The sequence below is a fragment of the Leucoraja erinacea genome, chromosome 2 (assembly GCF_028641065.1).
Source record: "Leucoraja erinacea ecotype New England chromosome 2, Leri_hhj_1, whole genome shotgun sequence".
Taxonomy (NCBI): domain Eukaryota; kingdom Metazoa; phylum Chordata; class Chondrichthyes; order Rajiformes; family Rajidae; genus Leucoraja; species Leucoraja erinaceus.
Genome location: NC_073378.1, coordinates 37,297,666 through 37,320,127, shown reverse-complemented (window position 1 = coordinate 37,320,127; position 22,462 = coordinate 37,297,666). Strand labels below are relative to the sequence as shown.

Here is a 22,462-nt window from a genome sequence, read left to right as displayed (position 1 = left end):
TATGAATATTAAGCATTTACTGGAATGAATGCAACTCAAATGATTGCTCTATATCTAGATATACACGACAATAATGTAATAAACTAACTATTATTTAAATTGTCGTTCTCATTTGGAGTATTTCAATAATGGGAGATACAAAGTTGGATAATGTCAAAGTTGACAGTTTAGTTTAGTTTAAAGATACAGCGTGGAAACAGGCCCTTCGGCCCACCGAGTCCGTGCCGAACAGCGCTCCCCGCATTTTAACACCACCCTATACACACTAGGGACAATTTTACATTCATACCAAGCCAATTAACCTACAAACCTGTACGCCTTTGTAGTCTGGAAGGAAACCGAAGATCTCGGAGAAAACCCATGCAGATCATGGGGAGAACATACAAACTCCGTACAGACAAGCACCCGCGGTTACGATCGAACCTGGGATTGGAGCTGTAAGGCAGTAGCTCTACCGCTACGCCACCGTGCCACCCAGTCATTGATATATAATGGTTTAAAGCAACATACAGGCCTAATTTCATCCAAGTAAAATAGACCGTCATGGGTGAATTTTAAAGATTAACTTGAAAAATAATTGGAATACTCTAGCATTTCCGAAAGACCTAAAATCAATATATTTCAGAATGTATTCAAGGAGCACAAACAATTTTCCACATAATACACAAGCTGTACTAACTTGAGGGTGGAAACATAGATTGCTGTAATTATTTTTAAGACGAATTATTCTGGTTGATGATAATGATAACGGGGTTATTTTAGTCGATAGGACTGTGCACCATCATTGATTAATTCAATTTGGAGCCTTTCATTAGGTAAAAGATTTGATTCAAGTGCTCTCAGCTTGCAATCCAAACACAAAAATTGGTTATTTCTAAGCAAGTGTTTGGATGTTATCATGTAGTCATTGGGAAGGCAGTAAATGATGGTTGAATACGTGACGTATTTCTTAGCCATCAGTTAGCCAATCATTTGATGGCAAATCTAATTGATGTTCCATTTTGTTCTCTGTGTGAAGTTGTAATCTAAAAAAATGACCAATAAATGTCTCACTCCTAAGTCTCCAATAAGAAATGCATGCTCATTGTGCATTGTATTTCCACCACCTGATGGATTAGTGTAGGCTAAATAATTGGATACAATGGCTATGCACGGGGCAGAGTTCAGCTTAGTTTATTGTCACGTGTACCGAGGTACAGTGAAAAGCTTTTTGTTGCGTGCTAACCAGTCAGCAGAAAGACAATATTCATAGAAACATAGAAACATAGAAATTAGGTGCAGGAGTAGGACATTCGGCCCTTCGAGCCTGCACCGCCATTCAATATGATCATGGCTGATCATCCAACTCAGTATCTTGTACCTGCCTTCTCTCCATACGCCCTGATCCCTTTAGCCACAAGGGCCAAATCTAACTCCCTCTTAAATATAGCCAATGAACTGGCCTCAACTATATAACCATATATAATAACCATATAACAATTACAGCACGTAAACTGGCCATCTCGGCCCTACAAATCCGTACCGAACAATTATTTTCCCCAAGCCCCATCTACCCGCACTCAGACCATAACCCTCCATTCCTTTCCATACATATACCTATCCAATTTATTTTTAAATTATAAAATCGACCCTGCCTCCACCACTTCCACTGGAAGCTCATTCCACACAGCTACCACGCTCTGAGTAAAGAAGTTCCCCCTCATGTTACCCCTAAACTTCTGTCCCTTAATTCTGAAGTCATGTCCTCTTGTTTCAATCTTCCCTACTCTCAATGGGAAAAGCTTGTCCACGTCAACTCTGTCTATCCCTCTCATCATTTTAAAGACCTCTATCAAGTCCCCCCTTAACCTTCTGCACTCCAGAGAATAAAGACCTAACTTATTCAACCTTTCTCTGTAACTTAGTTGCTGAAACCCAGGCAGCATTCTAGTAAATCTCCTCTGCATTCTCTCTATTTTGTTGGCCTCCTTCCTATAATTGAGCGACCAAAATTGTACACCATACTCCAGAATTGATCTCACCAATGCCTTGTACAATTTTAACATTACATCCCAACTTCTATACTCAATGATTTGATTTATAAAGGCTAGCATACCAAAAGCTTTCTTTACCACCCTACCTACATGAGATTCCACCAGGGAACTATGCACAGTTATTCCTAGATCCCTCTGTTCAACTGCATTCCTCAATTCGCTACCATTTACCGTGTACGTACTATTTTGATTTGTCCTGCCAAGATGTAGCACCTCACACTTATCAGCATTAAACTCCATCTGCCATCTTTCAGCCCATTCTTCCAAATGGCCTAAATCTCTCTGTAGACTTTGGAAATCTATTTCATTATCCACAACACCACCTATATTAGTATCATCTGCATACTTACTAATCCAATTTACCACACCATCATCCAGATCATTGATGTACATGACAAACAACAATGGACCCAACATAGATCCCTGAGGCACCCCACTAGTCACCTGCCTCCAACCTGACAAACAGCCATCCACCATCACACTCTGGCGTCTCCCATTTAGTCACTGTTGAATCCATCTTGCTACTCCTGCATTTATACCCAACAATTGAACCTTCTTAATCAACCTTCCATGAGGAACCTTGTCAAAGGCCTTACTAAAGTCCATATAGACAACATCCACTGCTTTACCCTCATCAATATCCCTAGTAACCTCTTCAAAAAATTCAAGAAGATTAGTCAAACATGACCTTCCAGGCACAAATCCATGTTGACTGTTCCTAATCAGACACTGTTTATCCAGATGCTTATATATATTATCTCTAAGTATCTTTTCCATTAATTTGCTCACCATTGAAGTCAAACTAACAGGTCTATAATTGCTAGGTTTACTCTTAGAACCCTTTTTAAACAATGGAACAATATGCGTAGTACACCAATCCTCGGGCACTATTCCCGTTTCTAATGACATTTGAAATATTTCTGTCATAGCCCCTGCTATTTCTACTCTAACTTCCCTCAATGTTCTAGGGAATATCCTGTCAGGACCTGGAGACTTATCCACTTTTATATTTTTCAAAAGTGTCAGTGCTTCTTTTTCTTTGAATCTCATAGCTACTCTACCTGAGGAAGGACATTATTGCTATAGAGGGAGTGCAGAGAAGGTTCACCAGACTGATTCCTGGGATGGCAGGACTGTCTTATGAAGAAAGACTGGATAGACTTGGTTTATACTCTCTAGAATTTAGGAGATTGAGAAGGGATCTTATAGAAACTTACAAAATTCTTAAGGGGTTGGACAGGCTAGATGCAGGAAGATTGTTCCCGATGTTGGGGAAGTCCAGGACAAGGGATCACAGCTTAAGGATAAGGGGGAAATCCTTTAAAACCGAGATGAGAAGAACTTTTTTCACACAGAGAGTGGTGAATCTCTGGAACTCCTAACAGGAGGTCCAGCACTGCCCCTTCTCTAGTAGGTACCTCAATGTATTGCTGCAAAAAACTATCCTGCACACATTTTACAAACTCCAAACCAACCCGCCCATTTACAGAATGTGTTTCCCAGTCTATGTGTGGAAAATTGAAATCTCCCACAATCACTACCTTGTGCTTACTACTAATATCTGCTATCTCCTTACATATTTGCTCTTCCAATTCTCGCTCCCCATTTGGCGGTCTATAATACACCCCTATAAGTGTTGCTACACCTTTCCCACTTCTCAGTTCCACCCAAATAGCCTCCCTCGACGATCCCTCCAATCTATCCTGCCAAAGCACTGCTGTAATATCTTCCCTGACAAGCAATGCAACACCTCCACCTCTTGCCCCTCCATTCTATCACACCTGAAGCAATAAAATCCTGGAATATTTAGTTTCCAATCACAGCCCTCCTGCAACCATGTTTCATTGATCGCCACAACATCATACTTCCAGGTATCAATCCAGGCTCTAAGCTCATCCACCTTTCTTACAATGCTCCTAGCATTAAAATATGCACATTTAAGAAACCCACCTCCTCTTATTCTCTGTTTATTTTCTTTTTCTTCTTTCTCCCCTAGATTTTGGGTCCGAGTGCTTCCCTTCTCTGCCTCCTGTCTCACACTCTGTCTATTAGCTTTCTCTATTTGAGTCCCTCCTCCCCCCCAATTTAGTTTAAATTCTCCCCAGTAGCCTTTGCAAATCTCGCCGCCAGGATATTGATCCCCCTCGGGTTCAAGTGCAACCCGTCCTTTCTGTACAGGTCCCACCTTCCCCAAAAGAAGTCCCAATGATCCAGGAGCTTGAATCCCTGCCCTCTGCACCAGTCTTCCAGCCACGCATTTATCCTCCACCTCGCTCCATTCCTACTCTCACTGTCGCGTGGCACAGGCAGTAATCCTGAGATTGTTACTTTTTTGTTCCTTTTCCTTAACTCTCCTCCCAACTCCCTAAATTCTCCCTTCAGGACCTCTTCCCTTTTTTTACCTATGTCATTGGTACCTATATGTACCATGACCTCAGGCTCCTCTCCCTCTGATTTCAGGATATCTTGGATGCGTTCAGACACCGTGACCCTGGCACCAGGGAGGCAGAACACCATCCTGGTCTCCCGACTGCGTCCACAGAATCGCCTATCCGACTCCCTAACTATAGAGTCCCCAATCACTATTGCCCTCTTCTTTTTTTCCCTACCTTTCTGAGCTACAGGGCCGGTCTCTGTGCCGGAGGCCCAGCCGCTGTCGCTACCCCCGGGCAGGCTGTCCACCCCAACCATACTCAAACAAGAGTATTTATTGTCAAGGTGTACAGACACTGGGGTACTCACTCTTCCCTGCCTTTTGTAGCAGAGAATTCCAGAGATTCACCACTCTCTGTATGAAAAATGTTTTTTCTCATCTCGGTCCTAAAAGATTTCCCCCTTATCCTTAAACTGTGACACCTTGTTCTGGACTTCCCCAACATCGGGTACAATCTTCCTGCATCTAGCCTGTCCAACCCCTTAAGAATTTTGTAAGTTTCTATAAGATCCCCCCTCAGTCTTCTAAATTCTAGCGAGTATGATTACAATCGAACCATTTACACCCATCGGAGAGATACTGGGCAAACGCACCTGGATGTCGTGCACACTGTAAGATCACTTTTCTCTGAGACCATCTCTAAAATCCATTGCCATGTGTTCTATAACTTTCTTTTCCCAAATGCTTCTTTCCATATTGAACCCTCTGTTCCTCTTTCTTGGGCTTGAGGGCTGTTTAGTTTTTTATCAGGTGAGTTTAGATCAGAGATACAGTGCGGAAACAGCCCTTCGGCCCACCGAGTTCGCACCGACCAGCGATCCCCGCACACATTAAAACTATCCGATAAACACTAGGGACAATTTGCATCGAATTGTACACTGGAAGGGCCAGGAAGTGAGTGGGTAATATCGTCTCTGACCCCTCTTACCCTGGTCAAGAACTCTTTGAAGCACTTTCCTCTGGGAGGAGACCCTCTGTCAAACTCACCACAGCCAGACATAAAAAGAGCAGTAGTTCTACAGCCAAAAGTCTGTAGCCTCTTTTTACTCTGGTACTTTATTTTCAAATGTTTAAATTATAATGTTTTATTTTTGATTGGCTGCTGTAAATTGTGCTTTTATCCTTTTGTGAGCTAAGTACCAAGGCAAATTTCTCCTTATACATATACATACTTGGCCAATATTTTTCTAATCAATTAATCAATCAATCAATTAATTAATTAATTGATTTATACCAAGCCAATTAACCTACAAACCTGTACGTCTTTGGAGTGTTGGAGGAAACCGAAGATCTCGGAGAAAACTCACGCGAGTCACGGGGAGAACGTAAAAAAACTCTGTACAGACAGCACCGATAGTCAGGATCAAACACAGGTCTCTGGCACTGTAAGGAAGCAACTCTACTGCTGCGCCACCGTGCTGCCAAGCATTACAATGGCGTGAAGTCTGGACATGTTGAAACAGCTACTGCCTCCTCATCTTTAGCTTCCTGCTTCACAGAATCGAGAACACACCATCTCGCAACTTGACTTTCCGGCAAAGGGATAGTACTGCAGATCTACCTCCTTGTACACAGAGAAAAGATTATAAAACTGGACAAAGAATAACACTTAGGACTTTTTCCATTTGAAATGTAGTCTGCAAGCTTACACTTTCCCTGTATGCTGATCTGTCCCATGCATGGTTGTGGTTCACCAATTGTTTAGACTATGACAGGTCAGGCAGCATCTCTGGTGAACGAGGATAGGTGAGAAATACATGACAACCTATGCCACCTATTTATGGGATACATGGAGCAGTCCTCATTTCAATCTTTCCTGCATTTATGCAGATATTGAAACTTTTAATGTAGAAACGTTTTCATTTTAGTTTTCGTATAGTTTATTATTGTCACATATACCGAGCTTCAGTGAAAAGCCTTTTGTTGCATGCTATCCAGTCAGCGAAAAGACGGTACATGGTTACAATCAAGCCATCCACAGCGTACAGATACAGCATAAAGGATATAACGTTTTGTGCAAGATAAAGACCGATTTAAAATAGAACTGCAGTTGCAGTTTTTAGATTAGATTAGATTAGATTCGTTTATTGTCATTCAGACCTTTCGGTCTGAACAAAATTTTGTTTCCCTGCAGTCATACATATAATTAAAAAAAAATGACAAAAACACACAATCAACACAAACTTAACATCCACCACAGTGAGTTCACCAAACACCTCCTCACTGTGGTGGAAGGCAAAATCTTAAAGTCTCTGTCTCTTCCCTCTTTGTTCTCCCTCTGTGCCGAGGCGACGGTTCAAACTCTGCGGGTGGTCGCTGCTTCCGCCACAGCTCCAGGGCCGAGCTGGGTCTCCGTTGCCACTGCTGCTGCTGCCGCCGCCACAGCTCCAGGGCCGAGTCGGGTCTCCGCCGCCTCCGCCACAGCTCCAGGGCCGAGTCTGGTCTCCGCTGCCGCTGCTGCTGCCGCCGCCTCCGCCACAGCTCCAGGGCCGAGTCGGGTCTCCACCGCTGCTGCCGCTGCTACAGCTCTGATGCCGCCAGCTCCGCCATTAGGCCTCGGCGCAGACGGAGACGGGGATGGGGAATACGACCGAAGGAAAGTCGCATCCCCCGAAGGAAGAGGCCAAAGCATGTTTCTCCCACCCCACCCACACACTTATACAACTTAATAAAACAAAATTAACTAAAACATGACAAGGAACAAAACGAAAGAAAAAAAACAGACGGACTGCAGGTGGGCCGCAGCTGTTAAGCCAGCGCCGCCATCTTGAATTTCCCAAAGGGACATAAAGTTCTGGATTAACTCAGTTAAGCAGCATCTTCAGAGTGCCTGAAGAAGGGTCCCGACACCAAGAAGGGTCCCAACCCGAAACATCAACTATCCATGTTCTCCAGAAATGCTGCCTGACCTGCTGAGTTACCCCAGCGCTTTGCTTCCTTTTTTATATAATTTATCTGTATTTTATGGAGAGTGGGCGTTGCGATGCTGTTTCTTAATATATGTGTGGGTTGTGTGAGGGATTATCTTTGAACGTGGTGTTGAGATACAGCCTGGTAACAGGGCCTTTGGTCCATTGAGTCCATGCCGACCAGGGATCACTCCGTAAACTGGCACTATCGTACACACTGGGGGCAATTTACAATATTTACAGATGCCAAATAACCTACAAACCTGTGGGAGGGAACCGGAGCACCCAAAGCAAAGCCACACAGTCACACGGAAGAACATACAAACTGCAGACAGAGAGCACCTGTAGTCAGGATCGAACCCGGGACTCTGGCACTGTAATGCCCCTGTCCCACTTAGGAAACCTGAACGGAAACCTCTGGAGACTTTGCGACCAACCCAAGGTTTCCGTGAGGTTCCCAGAGGTTTTTGACAGTCTTCCTACCTGCTTCCACTACCTGGAACCTCTGGCAACCATCTGCAACCTCCGGGACCCGCATGGAAACCTTGGGTGGAGTGCAAAGCCTCCAGAGGTTTCCGTTCAGGTTTCCTTAGTGGGACAGGGGCATAAGGCAGCAAATCTACTGCTGCTCCACCGTGCCGCAGTTGATGGGAGGATGATTGAAGAGTCGGTGAAATTCTTTGAGCTCTCATGATTTTGTCTTTTTTTAAGCTAATTTTGTATTTTGAGACCTCATGGGTTTTCTCTGGGTGCTCCATTTTGTCATCGTACTTACGAGGCTTGCTAGGGAGACATCTATTTAGCTACGTGATTTATGTTCCACATCATGTACTCGTGTTAACACAATTTTTCTCCCCTCCTCCTCCTCTACCACACACAGCCTTTTCCTGCCAGCGATTGTCTGTTATAGAAGGAAATTTCTTAGAATGTAGCATGCAGATCTCAGCTGCTGAGAGACTGCACTGTTCGAATCATATCTATTTATTGTGCAGTTGCTTTTCAACGGGTAATGCTTTAACATGGATATGTTGTACTGTTGTAGTTGGAGGGTTTGATGATAAAGCTGTCTTGGACTTCAAATGAAAGTCGTGACTCACTGGTACAAGAGATACGACCGATATTTTCTTTTTCTTCCAGATCAGGCCTGTTGCCCACAGTCGGATAATAGCATCAGCAAGATTTCGGAAGTATACACAAGAGCCATGCATTATTTGGTGAGTACAGAACTCAGACAGCTGTGGATATACACATGCATAATGATGAATCAAATGTGTAACCAGGTGAATTGACCTTTCATGCTGGGACAGCACAATGGAGTTTCTGCCTTACAGTACCATAGACCCGGGTTCGATCCTGACCACGGTCTGTAAGGATTTTGTATGTTCTCCCCATGACCGGCGAGCTCCGGTTTCCCCCCACACTCCAAAGATGTACAAGTTTGTAGGTTAATTGACTTTGGTAAAAATTGTGTATTGTCCCTAGTGTGCAGGATAGTGTTAGTGTGAGCGGATCGCGGGTTGGCGCGGACTCTGTGAGCCGAAGGGCCAGTTTCTGTGCTGTATCTCTGAACTAATCTAAACTAATTTAAACTAAACTAAACTAAACTAAACATGGCTTGCGGCTATGTATTGGGTTGGCACCAACACTAAACCTCACACCCAGACAAGAATGGTTGCATCCATTCCCTGAGATCCACGAGTAGTCAGCTTTAAGTGTCCAGATTTTATTCAAAAAAACACTCATGCTCTTGCATTCTGGCCCTTTTTTTAATCCTTCCCGGTGTGAGATCTGGTTACCTGTTAAGTCAGCAGTTTGATAAACCAATAACTGAATTTATCCAAAAGTCCTGCCACAACATTGTGCTTGCGATCAACTGAAGTGTGACAGGGACCACATCTCCATTCTGTTCCCCCAGAGGAAAATGTGGACGTGCAGCAGAAAACCAATGTTTTTTTGACACTTTGTTACAATCTAGATAATATATTATCCGATACTTTGTCTAGACAATGCATTACATTGTCTAAATATAATGTTCATTACATTACTCATTGAACTACTATTCATATTAGATTGGAGAACGAGAGAAATTGCAGAGAATTGTGGACGCTGCCCAGACCATCACACTAAGTCAAGTCAAGTCAAGTCAAGTTTATTCGTCACATACACATACGAGATGCGCAGTTAAATGAAAGTGGCAATGCTCGCGGACTTTGTGCAAAAAGACAAACAAACGAACAACCAAACAAACTATAAACACAATCATAAACACACACATATATTCTTTTACAAATTAAATATTGGAAGGAAAAACATAGTAAAGTTAGTCCCTGGTGAGATGGGAGTTTACAGTCCGAATGGCCTCTGGGAAGAAACTCCTTCTCAACCTCTCCGTTCTCACTGCATGGCAACGGAGGCGTTTGCCTGACCGTAGCAGCTGGAACAGTCTGTTGCAGGGGTGGAAGGGGTCTCCCATGATTTTATTTGCTCTGCACCTCCTGTTGTATAGTTCCTGCAGGGGGGCAAGTGAAATTCCCATAGTGCGTTCGGCCGAACGCACTCCTCTCTGCAGAGCCTTCTTATCCTGGGTAGAGCAATTCCCAAACCAGATGGTAATATTTCCGGACAAGATGCTTTCCACAGCCGCTGAGTAGAAGCACTCGAGGATCCTCGGAGACACTCTGAATTTCCTCAATTGCCTGAGGTGGTAAAGGCGCTGCCTTGCCTTACTCACTAACCAACCTCCCTTCCCAGGGCCAGCCTTAGGAGGTGCAGGGCCCAATTGGGAAAATGTTTCATAGAAATATAAATAAATAATTATAAATGAGTCACATGTCATGAGTAATATGACAGTCAGTCAGCTTTAAAAAAAAAATCTTAAACTGCGCATACGCAGATTGTTCTCTCCGTAAAAATAAAAATAAAAATAAATAAAGTAACAATTCAATTTTCCCGTAGCTTCCAAATCTCCTTCTTTCTGAATTACTGAATGGGTGGGGGGGTGGAGGGTGATGGCAGGTGGAACGTGAAGGGGCCTGTCTAATGTGCAAAGGTAGAGTGTTCCATAATGTCGGAGCAGCAACAGAGAAGGCTCTATCCCCTCTGAGCCTCCGCTTAGACCTCGGTACCTCCAGGAACAGCTGATCAGCTGACCTGAGGCACCGAGCAGGAGCGTAGAGATGAAGCAGCTCAGAGAGGTAAGGCGGGGCGAGATCATTTAAAGATTTAAAAATAAATAAAATAATCTTAAAATGAACTCTAAAGTACTCAGGCAGCCAGTGGAGGGAGGCCAGAATAGGCGTTATGTGCTCCCTCTTACGTGTTCCAGTTAAAAGGCGAGCAGCAGCATTCTGAACCAACTGGAGACGTGCAAGGGAAGATTGGCTAACTCCAAAATAAAGTGCGTTACAGTAATCCAGCCGAGACGTAATGAAGGCATGGATTACTGTTTCAAAATGCTGTCATTCAAGAATGGGCTTCACCTTTGCCAGCTGACCTAAATGAAAGAAGCTGGACTTAACTACCGCGCCTATTTGACGATCTAATTTAAAATCACTGTCCATCTTAAAACCCAAGTTTAAAACTATTGGCTTCACATACAGTGCCAAGGGACCCAAGTCAACGGGGGGAGGTTCACGGGAGCCATTGGGACCAAACACTATCACTTCTGTTTTCTTTTCATTAAAATTTAAAAAGTTTAGGGCCATCCTAAAGCGAGTAAAAACACAATTACATTTACTGAGGAATGTGGATCAGAGCATTTTTGACACATTGTATAACCGCTTGTTAACTACTGGCTGTTAACAAGTGCTACAGTAATAGTTAACACATCGTTTGTGTCTGATGGCCGTGCAGCGGTTGTTATCCATGTTCGTTTTGTAAAAAAATGTTTAAAAAAAAAATCTTTATTCAACAAAGCAAATTTGTATTTCCATATAAAATATGGAAAATTAACGCAGGGCCCCCCTTGGGCGCGGTGCCCAATTTGGGAAAATCAGTCCAACCGGCCTAAGGCCGGCCCTGTCCCTTCCATTGACTCCATCAACACTTTGCCTCAGCAAGACCACCAGCACAATGAAGGATGAGTCCCACCCCAGTTACTCCCTCTTCTCCCTTCAGGCAAGAGGTACAGAAGTTTTGAAATGCACACCTCCAGTTTCAGGAACAGTTTCTTCCCAGTTGTTATCAGGCAACTGAACCATCCCATCAACAACTAGAGAGCGACCCTGAGCTACTATCTATCTCATCAGGCTATCTTTACTGGACTTTATCCTGCACCAAATCTGTACACATGATGGCTCGATTGTAATCATGTCTTTCCGCTGCCTAGCACACAATAAAAAAGCTTTTCACTGTGCCCTGATACATGTGACAATAAACTAAACTAAACTAAACCAGCAAGTGGTGCGATGTACCTGCTTGTATTTAAGCTTTGTAATGTGCCTTAAACTCTTTGAGTACATGGAAGGAAAGTGAAGTGTGACTGGGTTGGCAATGCTTAGTTTCCAATAATTCCTACCCATTTTAAAACAAATATATGCTGGGTAAAGAGAACCTGTTTGTAATATTTTTTGTTGCTTGGCACAGGGTGGAGTTCCTTGCTTCCTGAATAGCTCAATTTGTAAAATACAGAATAGTGAAGCAGCTCAAAAGCAAAATATCTCCTCTCATCAGAACTTCTCTGAAGTACAGGAACCTTTTTTCATCATGGTGAATTTCTGTGATTCTTTAATGACATTGGAACAATTGGGATAGCGCAGTGCATCCAAAGTTCACTGACGTTAAACAAAACTACCCATTCTCCTTTATACAAGTCCACGTTAATTAAAAACTTCTACTTGGTCTGCCGTTAATTAAATGGAATTGTGCATCATAGGAACCTATCAGATATTCATTCAGGTTACATAGTATTTCGTGTCAACGTGCTTTTGGGCTCCAATTCACTTACCAGGTCACTGCCTCCTCTCAAGTGATTGTCTCAATTAAGAGTTTATCAAATTAAGAACAATACCACTCACACAGAAGCTTTCCTTTCTTCCAGCTGCATGCAAGTATGTGATGTTGTTTTACATGCTACACTGGAGAATAACAGGTCAAAGCAGTGTTTATGAAATAACATTACTTCTGTTTGACAACAGCAAGATTTCACTTTCTTGACAATTTGGAGCGCAGAAGAGAATATTTAGTTTAGTTTAGAGATATAACGCAGAAACAGGCCCTTTGGCCCACCAAGTCCGCGTCAACCAGCGATCCCCACATATTAAAACTATTGTATACACATTAGGGATAATTTGCATTTATACCAGGCCAATTAACTTAGAAACCTGTACGTGTTTGGAGTGTGGGAGGAAACCGAAGATCTCGGAGAAAACCCATGCAGTCACAGGGAGAACATAAAACTTCGTACAGACAGCACTCATAGATAGGATCATAGTCAGTTTTTCTCACAGAGAGTGGTGAGTCTGTGGAATTCTCTGCCTCAGAGGGCGGTGGAGGCTGGTTCTCTGGATGCTTTCAAGAGAGCTAGATAGGGCTCTTAAAAATAGCGGAGTCAGGGGATATGTGGAGAAGGCAGGAACGGGGTATTGATTGGGGATGATCAGCCGTGATCACATTGAATGGTGGTGCTGGCTCAAAGGGCTGAATGGCCTACTCCTGCACCTATTGTCTATTGAACCCGGGTCTCTGGTGCGGAAAACGCTGTAAGGCAGCAACCCTGTTTCATGAGCACATAGAGGCTCTTCTGACCAACATGTCCACACCAACCACGATTCTGTATCTAAGCTAGTCCCATTTGCCTGCATTTGGCCCACATCCCTCTAAACCTTTCATATCTAAGCTCTGTTGAAGTTTCTGTTAGAATAAAGTATAAAGTAGAAATAGAATTGCGAACTGCCTCTCAAGAATGAGAGTATATAGGTTTAAGGTGAGGGGGGGAAACATTTAATAGGAACCTGAGGGGTGACTTTTTAAACACAAAAGGTGGTAGGGATATCGAATCAGCTGCTACAGGAGGTAATTAGGTCAGGTAGTATCCCCACAATGTTTTCAAAAACGTTTGGACAGGTACGTGATACGATAGGTTTAGGGTGATATGTGCCAATTCAGATAGGTGGGGCTAGTGTAGATGGGACAAGTTGGTTGGTGTGGGCAAGTTGGGCTGAAGGGCCTGTTTCCACCCTGTATGATGCTATGGCTCTATGGCTGAATGAGAACAAAAGTTTATCATGTATCGAAGCATGTCTTGCAATAGCTCCCATTACTGCCTGCAACGTTGGACTTCTCTTATTGGAAATTTGGCATAAAGGTGTGGGTGCCCATTTGCCTGCCTTATCAATGGCTACCTGGTTAGTCAAAGGGAGTCATAAAGTCATACAGCGTGGAAATACTCTCCCAATACTCTGCCCAGAGGAGCTGTGAAGCTTCTATTGCTGAGCACGCTTGAGAGAGAAATCGATAGATGTCTGGATATGATGGGAAAAAGGAATTAGTGCAGAATGTGTTGCTCTGTGATAACATTTCGCCATGATCTCGTAGAGTGATGGAGCAGCCACTAGGGGCTGGATGTGTAGGAAGGAACTGCAGATGCGGGTTTAAACCGAAGAAGGGGGCAAAGGGACAGGCAGTATCTCTGAAGAGAAGGAATGGGTGACGTTTCGGTTCGAGACCCTTCTTCAGACTGAAAGTCACGGGAAAGGGAAACGAGAGATATAGACGGTGATGTAGAGAGATAAAGAACAATGAATGAAAGATACTGCAAGAAAGTAACGATGATAAAGAAAACAGGCCATTGTTAGCTGTTTGTTGGGTGAAAACGAGAAGCTGGTGTAACTTGGGTGGGGGAGGGACAGAGAGAGCGAGGGAATGCCAGGGTTACTTGAAGTGAGAGAAGTCAATATTCATACCACTGGGCTGTGAGCTGCCCAAGCAAAATATGAGATGCTGTTCCTCCAATTTGTGTTTAACCTCACTTTGACAATGGAGGAGACTGAGCACAGAAAGGTCTGTGCAGGAATGGGAAGGAGAATTAAAGTGTCCAACAACCGGGAGATGAGGTAGTTCCAGGGTGGATGCTGTCTTCTGCTCCTTTTACCTGTAATCTCGTATTCGAACGCCTACATGTTCCACTTCTGTTCACAGTGTGATTGCAAATGGAGACCTCTTGAGTCCAGCAATCCGGCTGCTCATCCCAAAGAGAGTGCTGGGCCAGTGGGAACAAGTGCTCGCCATTATCACGGAGAAAGTGAACCTCAGGACCGGTGCTGTAAGAAGGTAAGTCCCAAAGAAGATAGCAGCTGAATTCACAGCCTGTTGGGAAATGTAATGCAGTTGCTTGAGCAGCAAGAGGAGATTGTACCATGTAGCATGGCCAAAGGTTTAGTCTTCAAAATTCTGTTGCACAGCATGTGGATTTTTACTTTGGCAATGAGACTCTTTGAGGTGGAAAATATCAGGTCTTTTGTGTAATCCCCAACTTTTTTTCACTCCATCACTGGTGACCTTGCCTTCAGCAGACTAGCCTCACACATGCCCAAGAGCGGAACTCGCTGTCAAAACATGGAGGGGACGGGGGACACAGTTTTTTGGTGGCCACGCGCGCATGCGCACACTTACACACACACACACGCGGATCCATAGCTAAATGCAGCTCAACTCTGCCTGTCTCACCGGGTTAACCAACAGTCCTGTCTGGACTGACGTGATACCAGCGCTGCTTCTCCACGCTGGCCATATTTCCCACACGTCCAGGAAGGGCTGTCGGCTCACCTGGCGGGACAGGCAGAGTTGGGCTGGGTTTAGCGCTGCTTCTCTGTGCTGGCTGTGGGCCTGGGGGCACCGGGCCCATCTGACTCCTGACCAAAGATCCTATAGCGGAGTATCTTTGCTGCCGACCTCTCTGGCCACCCGTGGGGGGGGGGGGGGGGGGACACAACAACCCGGCTGGGATCGATCCTGGCTGGTCTGTCTCCCTCCTCCAATCACCGCACTCTATCCTCAGTCCCAACCCCCCTCATCCTCCCTCCTCCAATCATCGCGCTGAATCATCATGTCCCGCCCACATTGACTGCTGACCGATGTCTCTCTCCTCCAATCGGCGCCCACGATCATCAGTCCCACTCCCACTGTCTCGCGGAAAGCGGAGATTTCACCGGATTTTAAAATCCGGATTACAAAAACTTGGGGGGGGGGGGGGGGGGGGGGGGGGGGACGTGACCCCTCTGGCCCCCCCCGGGTTTTCCACCCCTGATACAGCATATAATAAATCCAAGACGCCAAGACCTGCTCCAATGGATTTCTGTGAAATTATTTAGTCAAATCAATAGGAAAGCTCACCTTTTACAGGTCCCAATGATAGACACAAAGTGCTGGAGCAACTCAGCGGGTCGGGCAGCATCTCTGGAGACAATTGATGGGTCGGGACCTTTCTTCTGACTGAAAGTAGAGGGTGGGGGAGGTTCTGACTACGGTGCTGTCTGTACGGAGTTTGTACGTTTTCCCAAAACCGAGGGAGCATTCAAAGGGGAAATCCCGGCTCCAGACACTGCAAGGATCCCTGCTACAAGGTTCCATAGATGCTGTTGCACCCACTGAGTTTCGCCAGCATTTTAGGTCCCAACTACAAGGGCCATGGGGAATGCCGACCGCAGGAAGAAGCCTGGCTGCGGGGACCATGGAACCTCAGAAGACTGCAGGTAACCTGCCTTCCGGAACCGGGGGAAGACCGCGGGTACCCGACTTCGGAGACCGCGGGAAGACCACGAATAACCCAGCCTCGGGGGCCATGGGAAGACCACGGGTAACTCAGCTTCAGGGACCGTGAGAAGACCGCGAATAACCCAACCTCGGGGGCCATGGGAAGAACACGGATAACCTAGCTTCAGGGACCGTGGGAAGAACACGGGTAGAACCGTGCTTGGGGGAAACCTCAGCTACAGGGACCGTGCAAAAGCTGCGGGTAGAACCGTGCTTGGGGGAAACCTCAGCTACGGGGACCGTGTGGAAGACATGGCTAGGAGCGCAGAACAGCGGGCAGCCGGTGGCGACTTCAGACTCCGGCTGCCCGAGGAGGGTAAAAGCTAAAACAGGAGACTGAAAGGCCTAGACTGAAGTCAGGCCAGGAGGGTCCCCTCCGACATGGTTTCGTCCTCGGACGTTTTACCCATCCTAATTGGCCAGGGAGGGCCATATCAGCGCAAGTCTCCTCGAGAGCCTGTGGCAGCACCCTTTTCAGGGCTGCCTACAAAACTCACTTCTGCGAAGGTGAGTGCGAGGAGTCAGTTGGAACTCGGAAGCATGTCCGAGGAACAGGTGCCGGCTGGCAGTTACCATGCACCTGGAAAGACATGGGTCCACATACACCAGCAGCCCTACGCTCCAATCAAGGATGGAAATCGAACCCGCATTGGGGACCTTTTGGGCTTACCATAAAACCACCGGTAGCCATAACGGTAGGTGGGTCTGGTTCTTTCCGAATCGTGGGGTTGTGGACTATTTACAAGAAGGTTGGATGAGTACTTCGGCTGCTCAGAGTTAAAAAATAATGTTAAGAACTATCTGGATGAGATTAAACGCTGTATTTTTGCTAAATTAGCTGTATCAGCCACAAAACCCATTTGAGAAATTGGGTTCTCATCTGTCCAGATACATTTAAGTTGATATCAACTGAAATTATTGATGATTTGGATTACCTTTAACTCTATTTAATTGTCTGGGACTCCGCCCTGAGTTAAGGGATTGGAATTAATTGAAGCCCGTAACAAAACTGATCAAGCAACCTTCTGTTCATCAAGTATAATTGGCTTACAGCTGTGCTATTTAGGCCTTTGCACAATCAGAACTATACAGCATGCAAAAGAAGTAAGCACTCAAGTACCATGTGGTCATTGTTACCAGCTCTATGCTATTCTACTAAATCAGCAAATTTTCAGTTAAATTACAAACTGATGCTATTGTTCAGGATGAGAAATTGCTCATGCCATCTAGTTACAGATGTGGATGGGAGAGTTACTAATTCCTCAGTTACATGGTAGCAACTACCTATAGACACTGGATGCATTCTGTGGATTAAAGGTTATGCGAATATGCCTAATCTGTATGCTCTAGTCCAAGTTGATACACTTCGGTGGTGGAAAATGTCTTTACATGGGTGCAAACAAGTCAAAATATCCGGTGATAGTTTACCCAAACCTCATTACGGTACACAATATGGGTGTTGGATCACAAAGTATTAAAATACATTGTGAACATTAAAGACCAAGAAGCTTGCATCCAGACGCAATCACCAGTGGAAAATATGTGGCATATCGGTAGCGTTGGTTACATTCTAGCTACACTAAGGAGGAATGTTCTTTTATGTCTTCCTTCATTTCTGCCTCATCAGACGGGTTTGCAAAATTCAGTAAGTTCCCGCCTCAGGCATTTTTGTAGTGCCTGCCGGGCTTAGCCAGCCATGGTTCCCACTGATGTGGGGAATGATGGAACCATATATGGTTATTCTAGATACAAGTATTGATCTAGCCGTGATGCGGGAAACCGTCCTCAGCATGACATAATCAATTCTTTGACTTACAGAGACTGGGAAGACCGTTCCTGCGGCTGGGGTTGTTAAACCAACCATGAACGTGCTCACTGCAGATCGCAGGGAAAGCACCAAAAAATATCAATATTTCCTCATAAGGAGATGGGAGGTATTTGTTTTATAATTATATTACATATTCGGCACGGATCACTGACGTCTTGTAGTTCAGGCTCATATGAGGGCTTGACAAATCATGATGTCTAAAGTGCCATCTACCATACCTAAGTGCTTCATCATACTGGCTGAGAGGAGTAGAATCTACTATGGGGGGGTCACCGTCTGAGCTCTAGATTATGAAGGAAATCTGCAACTCGAAAACTCCCAGGCCTTGGGACGCAGAGATATGGGGTGTTAACGTTGTGCTACGTCGCTTCGCTGAAGGGCTCCAGCTACATCCCTGTCCTTGGGCTAACTCACTTATAAGTGGTTATGCTCATAGCCCTGCATGCAGCACTACGGGTCTAGTCATTACATAAACGTTGACTGGATAGGATGATTATATCCGCAGACTAAATAACACTTATGTTATGACTTAGTCAAGCAGTATAGACCAGGGGCACCAGATCTCAAACTAGATGTTCACATATCCCATGAACCTTCGATTGTGTATGGTCACACATCTACACCAGAATGTTAGATCACTAGAGCCTAGAGACTCTGAACTAGCAATATTGTTAGTTACATCTACCCTCAAAAGAAGGTATCACTTCAGACCATCTTCAGGTGGTTATGGGTCTGGCTTATACAGGAGTAAATACTGACATTTCAAATCACTCCACCAAGGCTGTAACAACCTCAGCAGCAGGGTTATGGAAGTTAGCGGGACCACATCCTAGCGGTTGCAGGATGGTCAATCTAACAATTTTCCACACATTTAGTACTAACCCATTACCAGATCGGGGGTATTTACGAACTCTATGTTAAGTTCTGTTCATAGTTCCTCCCGGGTGAGGGAGGTTACTATTGTCATTATTCATGTCTGAATATGATAGCATACTTCCTCCCCTGGTCAACTAAGGCAGTGAGTGAAGCATGAACTTGTTCCATGGCATGAAATCACAGATCTTTAAAATCTTCACGTAGTCACACGTGACTCCGAAGTAAAATAGTAAGATTAAACGAGAACTTACCAGTTTGAAGTTTGATCTTTATTTTATGAGGAGTTACGATGAGGGATTACGTGCCCTCCGCTCCCGCCCTCTATCATAAAGGTCAACTGGTATTCTAATTCTTCTTATCTTACTATGTTTATTTCATCTACTGTTGTCTGTGATTTCACACCGATGCTTTGAAGAATGTCGCGCATGCATGCTGGACGGGGTCATCACGTAATCCCTCATCGTAACTGCTCATAAAATAAATATCAAACTTCAAACTGGTAAGTTCTCGTTTAATCTTACTATTTATCATGAAGGTAGACACAAAAAGCTGGAGTAACTTGCTGTACAGGCAGCATCTCTGGAGAGAAGGAATGGGTGACGTTTCAGGTCGTGCCCTTCATTTATCACTTCTAGTGTAGAAATAAATGGGTCATTTTACTAACAGGCTTAAAGCTTTACCAACCCCTATCTTTATGCCCTGTTTGGTTTTTAAATTGCAGCAATTTATTTTAACTTGAGTGAAATACCTTTTGCGCTGTACTGCTTGGCTGGCAAATTCTGGTTTAAACTCTTAAATTAATCTAGTTGTCTGGAAATAACTAATAGATTAATCTTCTTGGGATGGATAATATACGCAGGTGAGTAATTTGCTGGGAATACCAGTTGTGTAGGGCAGGATAATTGCTGGTATTCTTCGACTGGAGTTTAATGGCCAGGGTCAAGAGATGAGTCAAGAGTGTTTTATTGCCATTTGTCCCAGATAGAACAATTAAATTCCTACTTGCAGCAGCACATAATCATCGGCGGTCACTCAAAACAAGTACAGGGTATGACTGTTCTCTTTTGGGAGGACGCCTGTGCGTGACTTTGTTTAATGTGGGGAGACTGGTGCACAGACAGCCACCAGTCACCGGTTCTTGACAGATCTGGGTCAGGATCCAGTGGCGTGGAGTCCAAGACGACCAGAGACCCTTTTCTGCTGCAGCCTTCATATGCCTTCCCAGCCGTTGTGACGTTTCACTAAAGTTAGCCATCATCCTCCGCCTGTTCCACCGTTGAGGTCTTGGTTGGATTGCTCTTTGTCAGGGACCTCCCCCTCGACCTTACCGCCATGGGTGGCCCTACCAGAAGCATAGCTCTAGACAGCATCGCTCTCAGGATCTCAGGTCCACACAAGCTTCTCCACCACGACAAGGTGACAGTCGACGGAGAAGGCAGCACAACAGAATATGAAAACATAGTACACTGTAAACAATATAATAAACAAGAAAAATGGTTCAGTGTGTGTATATATATACACGTACACATATACACACACACATGTAAAAAAAAATATATATATATATATAAGGTACACAAAAATGCTGGAGAAACTCAGCGGGTGCAGCAGTATCTATGGAGCAAAGGAAATAGGCGACGTTTCAGGCCGAAACCCTTCTTCAGACTGACGGGGGGTGGAGGGGAGAAGGAAGGAAAAAGGGAGGAGGAGGAGCCCGAGGGCGGGGGGATGGGAGGAGACAACTCGAGGGTTAAGGAAGAGGAGGAGACAGCAAGGGCTAGCAAAACTGGGAGAATTCAACGTTCATGCCATCCGGACGTAAGCAACCCAGGCGGAATATGAGATGCTATTCCTACGATTTCCGGTGTTGCTCACTCTGGCAATGGAGGAGACCCAGGACAGAGAGGTCGGATTGGGAATGGGAGGGGGAGTTGAAGTGCTGAGCCACCGGGAGTTCAGGTAGGTTATTGCGAACTGAGCGGAGGTGTTCGGCGAAATGATCGCCCAACCTCCGCTTAGTCTCCCCGATGTAAATCAGCTGACATCTAGAGCAGCGGATGCAGTAGATGAGGTTGGAGGAGATACAGGTGAACCTTTGTCGCACCTGGAATGACTGCTTGGGTCCTTGAATGGAGTCGAGGGGGGAGGTGAAGGGACAGGTGTTGCATTTCTTGCGGTTGCAACGGAAAGTGCCCGGGGAGGGGGTGGTACGGGAGGGAAGGGAAGAATTGACAAGGGAGTTGCGGAGGGAGCGGTCTTTGCGGAAGGCAGACATAGGGGGAGATGGGAAGATGTGGCGAGTGGTGGGGTCACGTTGGAGGTGGCGGAAATGGCGGAGGATTATTTGTTGTATTTGCCGGCTGGTGGGGTGAAAGGTGAGGACTAGGGGGACTCTGCCCTTGTTGCGAGTGTGGGGATGGGGAGAGAGAGCAGTGTTGCGGGGTATGGATGAGACCCTGGTGCGAGCCTCATCTATGTTGGCGGAGGGGAATCCCCGTTCCCTGAATAATGAGGACATTTCCGATGCCCTGGTGTGGAACGTCTCACCCTGGGAGCAGATGCGGCGTAGGCGGAGGAATTGGGAGTAGGGGATGGGGTCTTTACAGGGGGCAGGGTGGGAAGACGTGTAGTACAGATAGCCATGTGCGTCAGTTGGTTTGTAGTGCATGTCGGTCAGAAGTCTGTCCCCTGCGATGGAGATGGTGAGGTCAAGGAATGGTAGGGAAGTGTCGGAAATGGTCCAGGTGTATTGGAGTGCCAGATGGAAGTTGGTGGTGAAGTGGATGAAGTCAGTCAGTTGTTTGTGGGTGCAGGAGGTGGCCCCAAAGCAGTTGTCAATGTAACGGAGGTAGAGGTCGGGGATGGGGCCCTGGTACGTATTGAACAAGGATTGTTCAACGTACCCGACAAAGAGGCAGGCGTAGCTGGGGCCATGCGTGTGCCCATAGCTACGCCTTGTGTTTGGAGGAAATGGGAGGAGTATATATATATATATATGTGTGTGTGGGAAGGAATTGCAGATGATGGTTTAAACCGTAGATAGACACGAAAAGCTGGAGTAACTCTGCGGGCCGGGCAGCATCTCTGGGTGACGTTTAGGGTCAAGACCCTTCTTCAGAGTTGTGTGTTTGTGTGTGTGTGTGTGTGTGTGTGTGTGTGGGTGTGTGTGTGTGTGTGTGTGTGTGTGTGTGTGTGTGCGTGTGTGTGTGTGTTGTGTGTGTGTGTGTGTGTGTGTGTGTGTGTGTGTGTGTGTGTGTGTGTGTGTGTGTGTGTGTGTGTGTGTGTGTGTGTGTGTGATCAATCTCGTGAGTCTACGCTGCACTGCCTCAATCACAAGGATGTCCTTTCTCAAATTAGGAGACCAAAACTGTACACAATATTCCAGATGTGGTCTTACCAGAGCCCTATACAACTGCAGAAGAACCTCTTTACTCCTATACTAAAATCCTCTTGTTATGAAAATAGCAGGAATAACGGTGGAACAGCACAGGCAGAGATTTCTAATTGCGCTACAAGCCCATCTCCTTTGTTCTGTATACTATGTGTATTCAAATAGTTCAGTGTAATTTAGTTTAGAGATACAGCACGTAAACAGGTCCTTTGATCCACAGAGTCCAGGCCGACCAGTGAT

At 45.3% G+C, this 22,462-nt stretch overlaps 1 protein-coding gene across 1 annotated transcript in view; it reads left to right on the top strand.

Annotated features, from left to right (window-relative positions):
• LOC129705752 (doublecortin domain-containing protein 2-like) overlaps positions 1-22,462 on the top strand; it is a 125,671-nt gene that overhangs the window by 50,244 nt on the left and 52,965 nt on the right. Inside the window, exons 3-4 of the mRNA XM_055649533.1 lie at positions 8,514-8,590; positions 14,514-14,645. Of these exons, the coding sequence (XP_055505508.1) occupies positions 8,514-8,590; positions 14,514-14,645 (209 nt within the window). The remainder of the gene's footprint in view (positions 1-8,513; positions 8,591-14,513; positions 14,646-22,462) is intronic.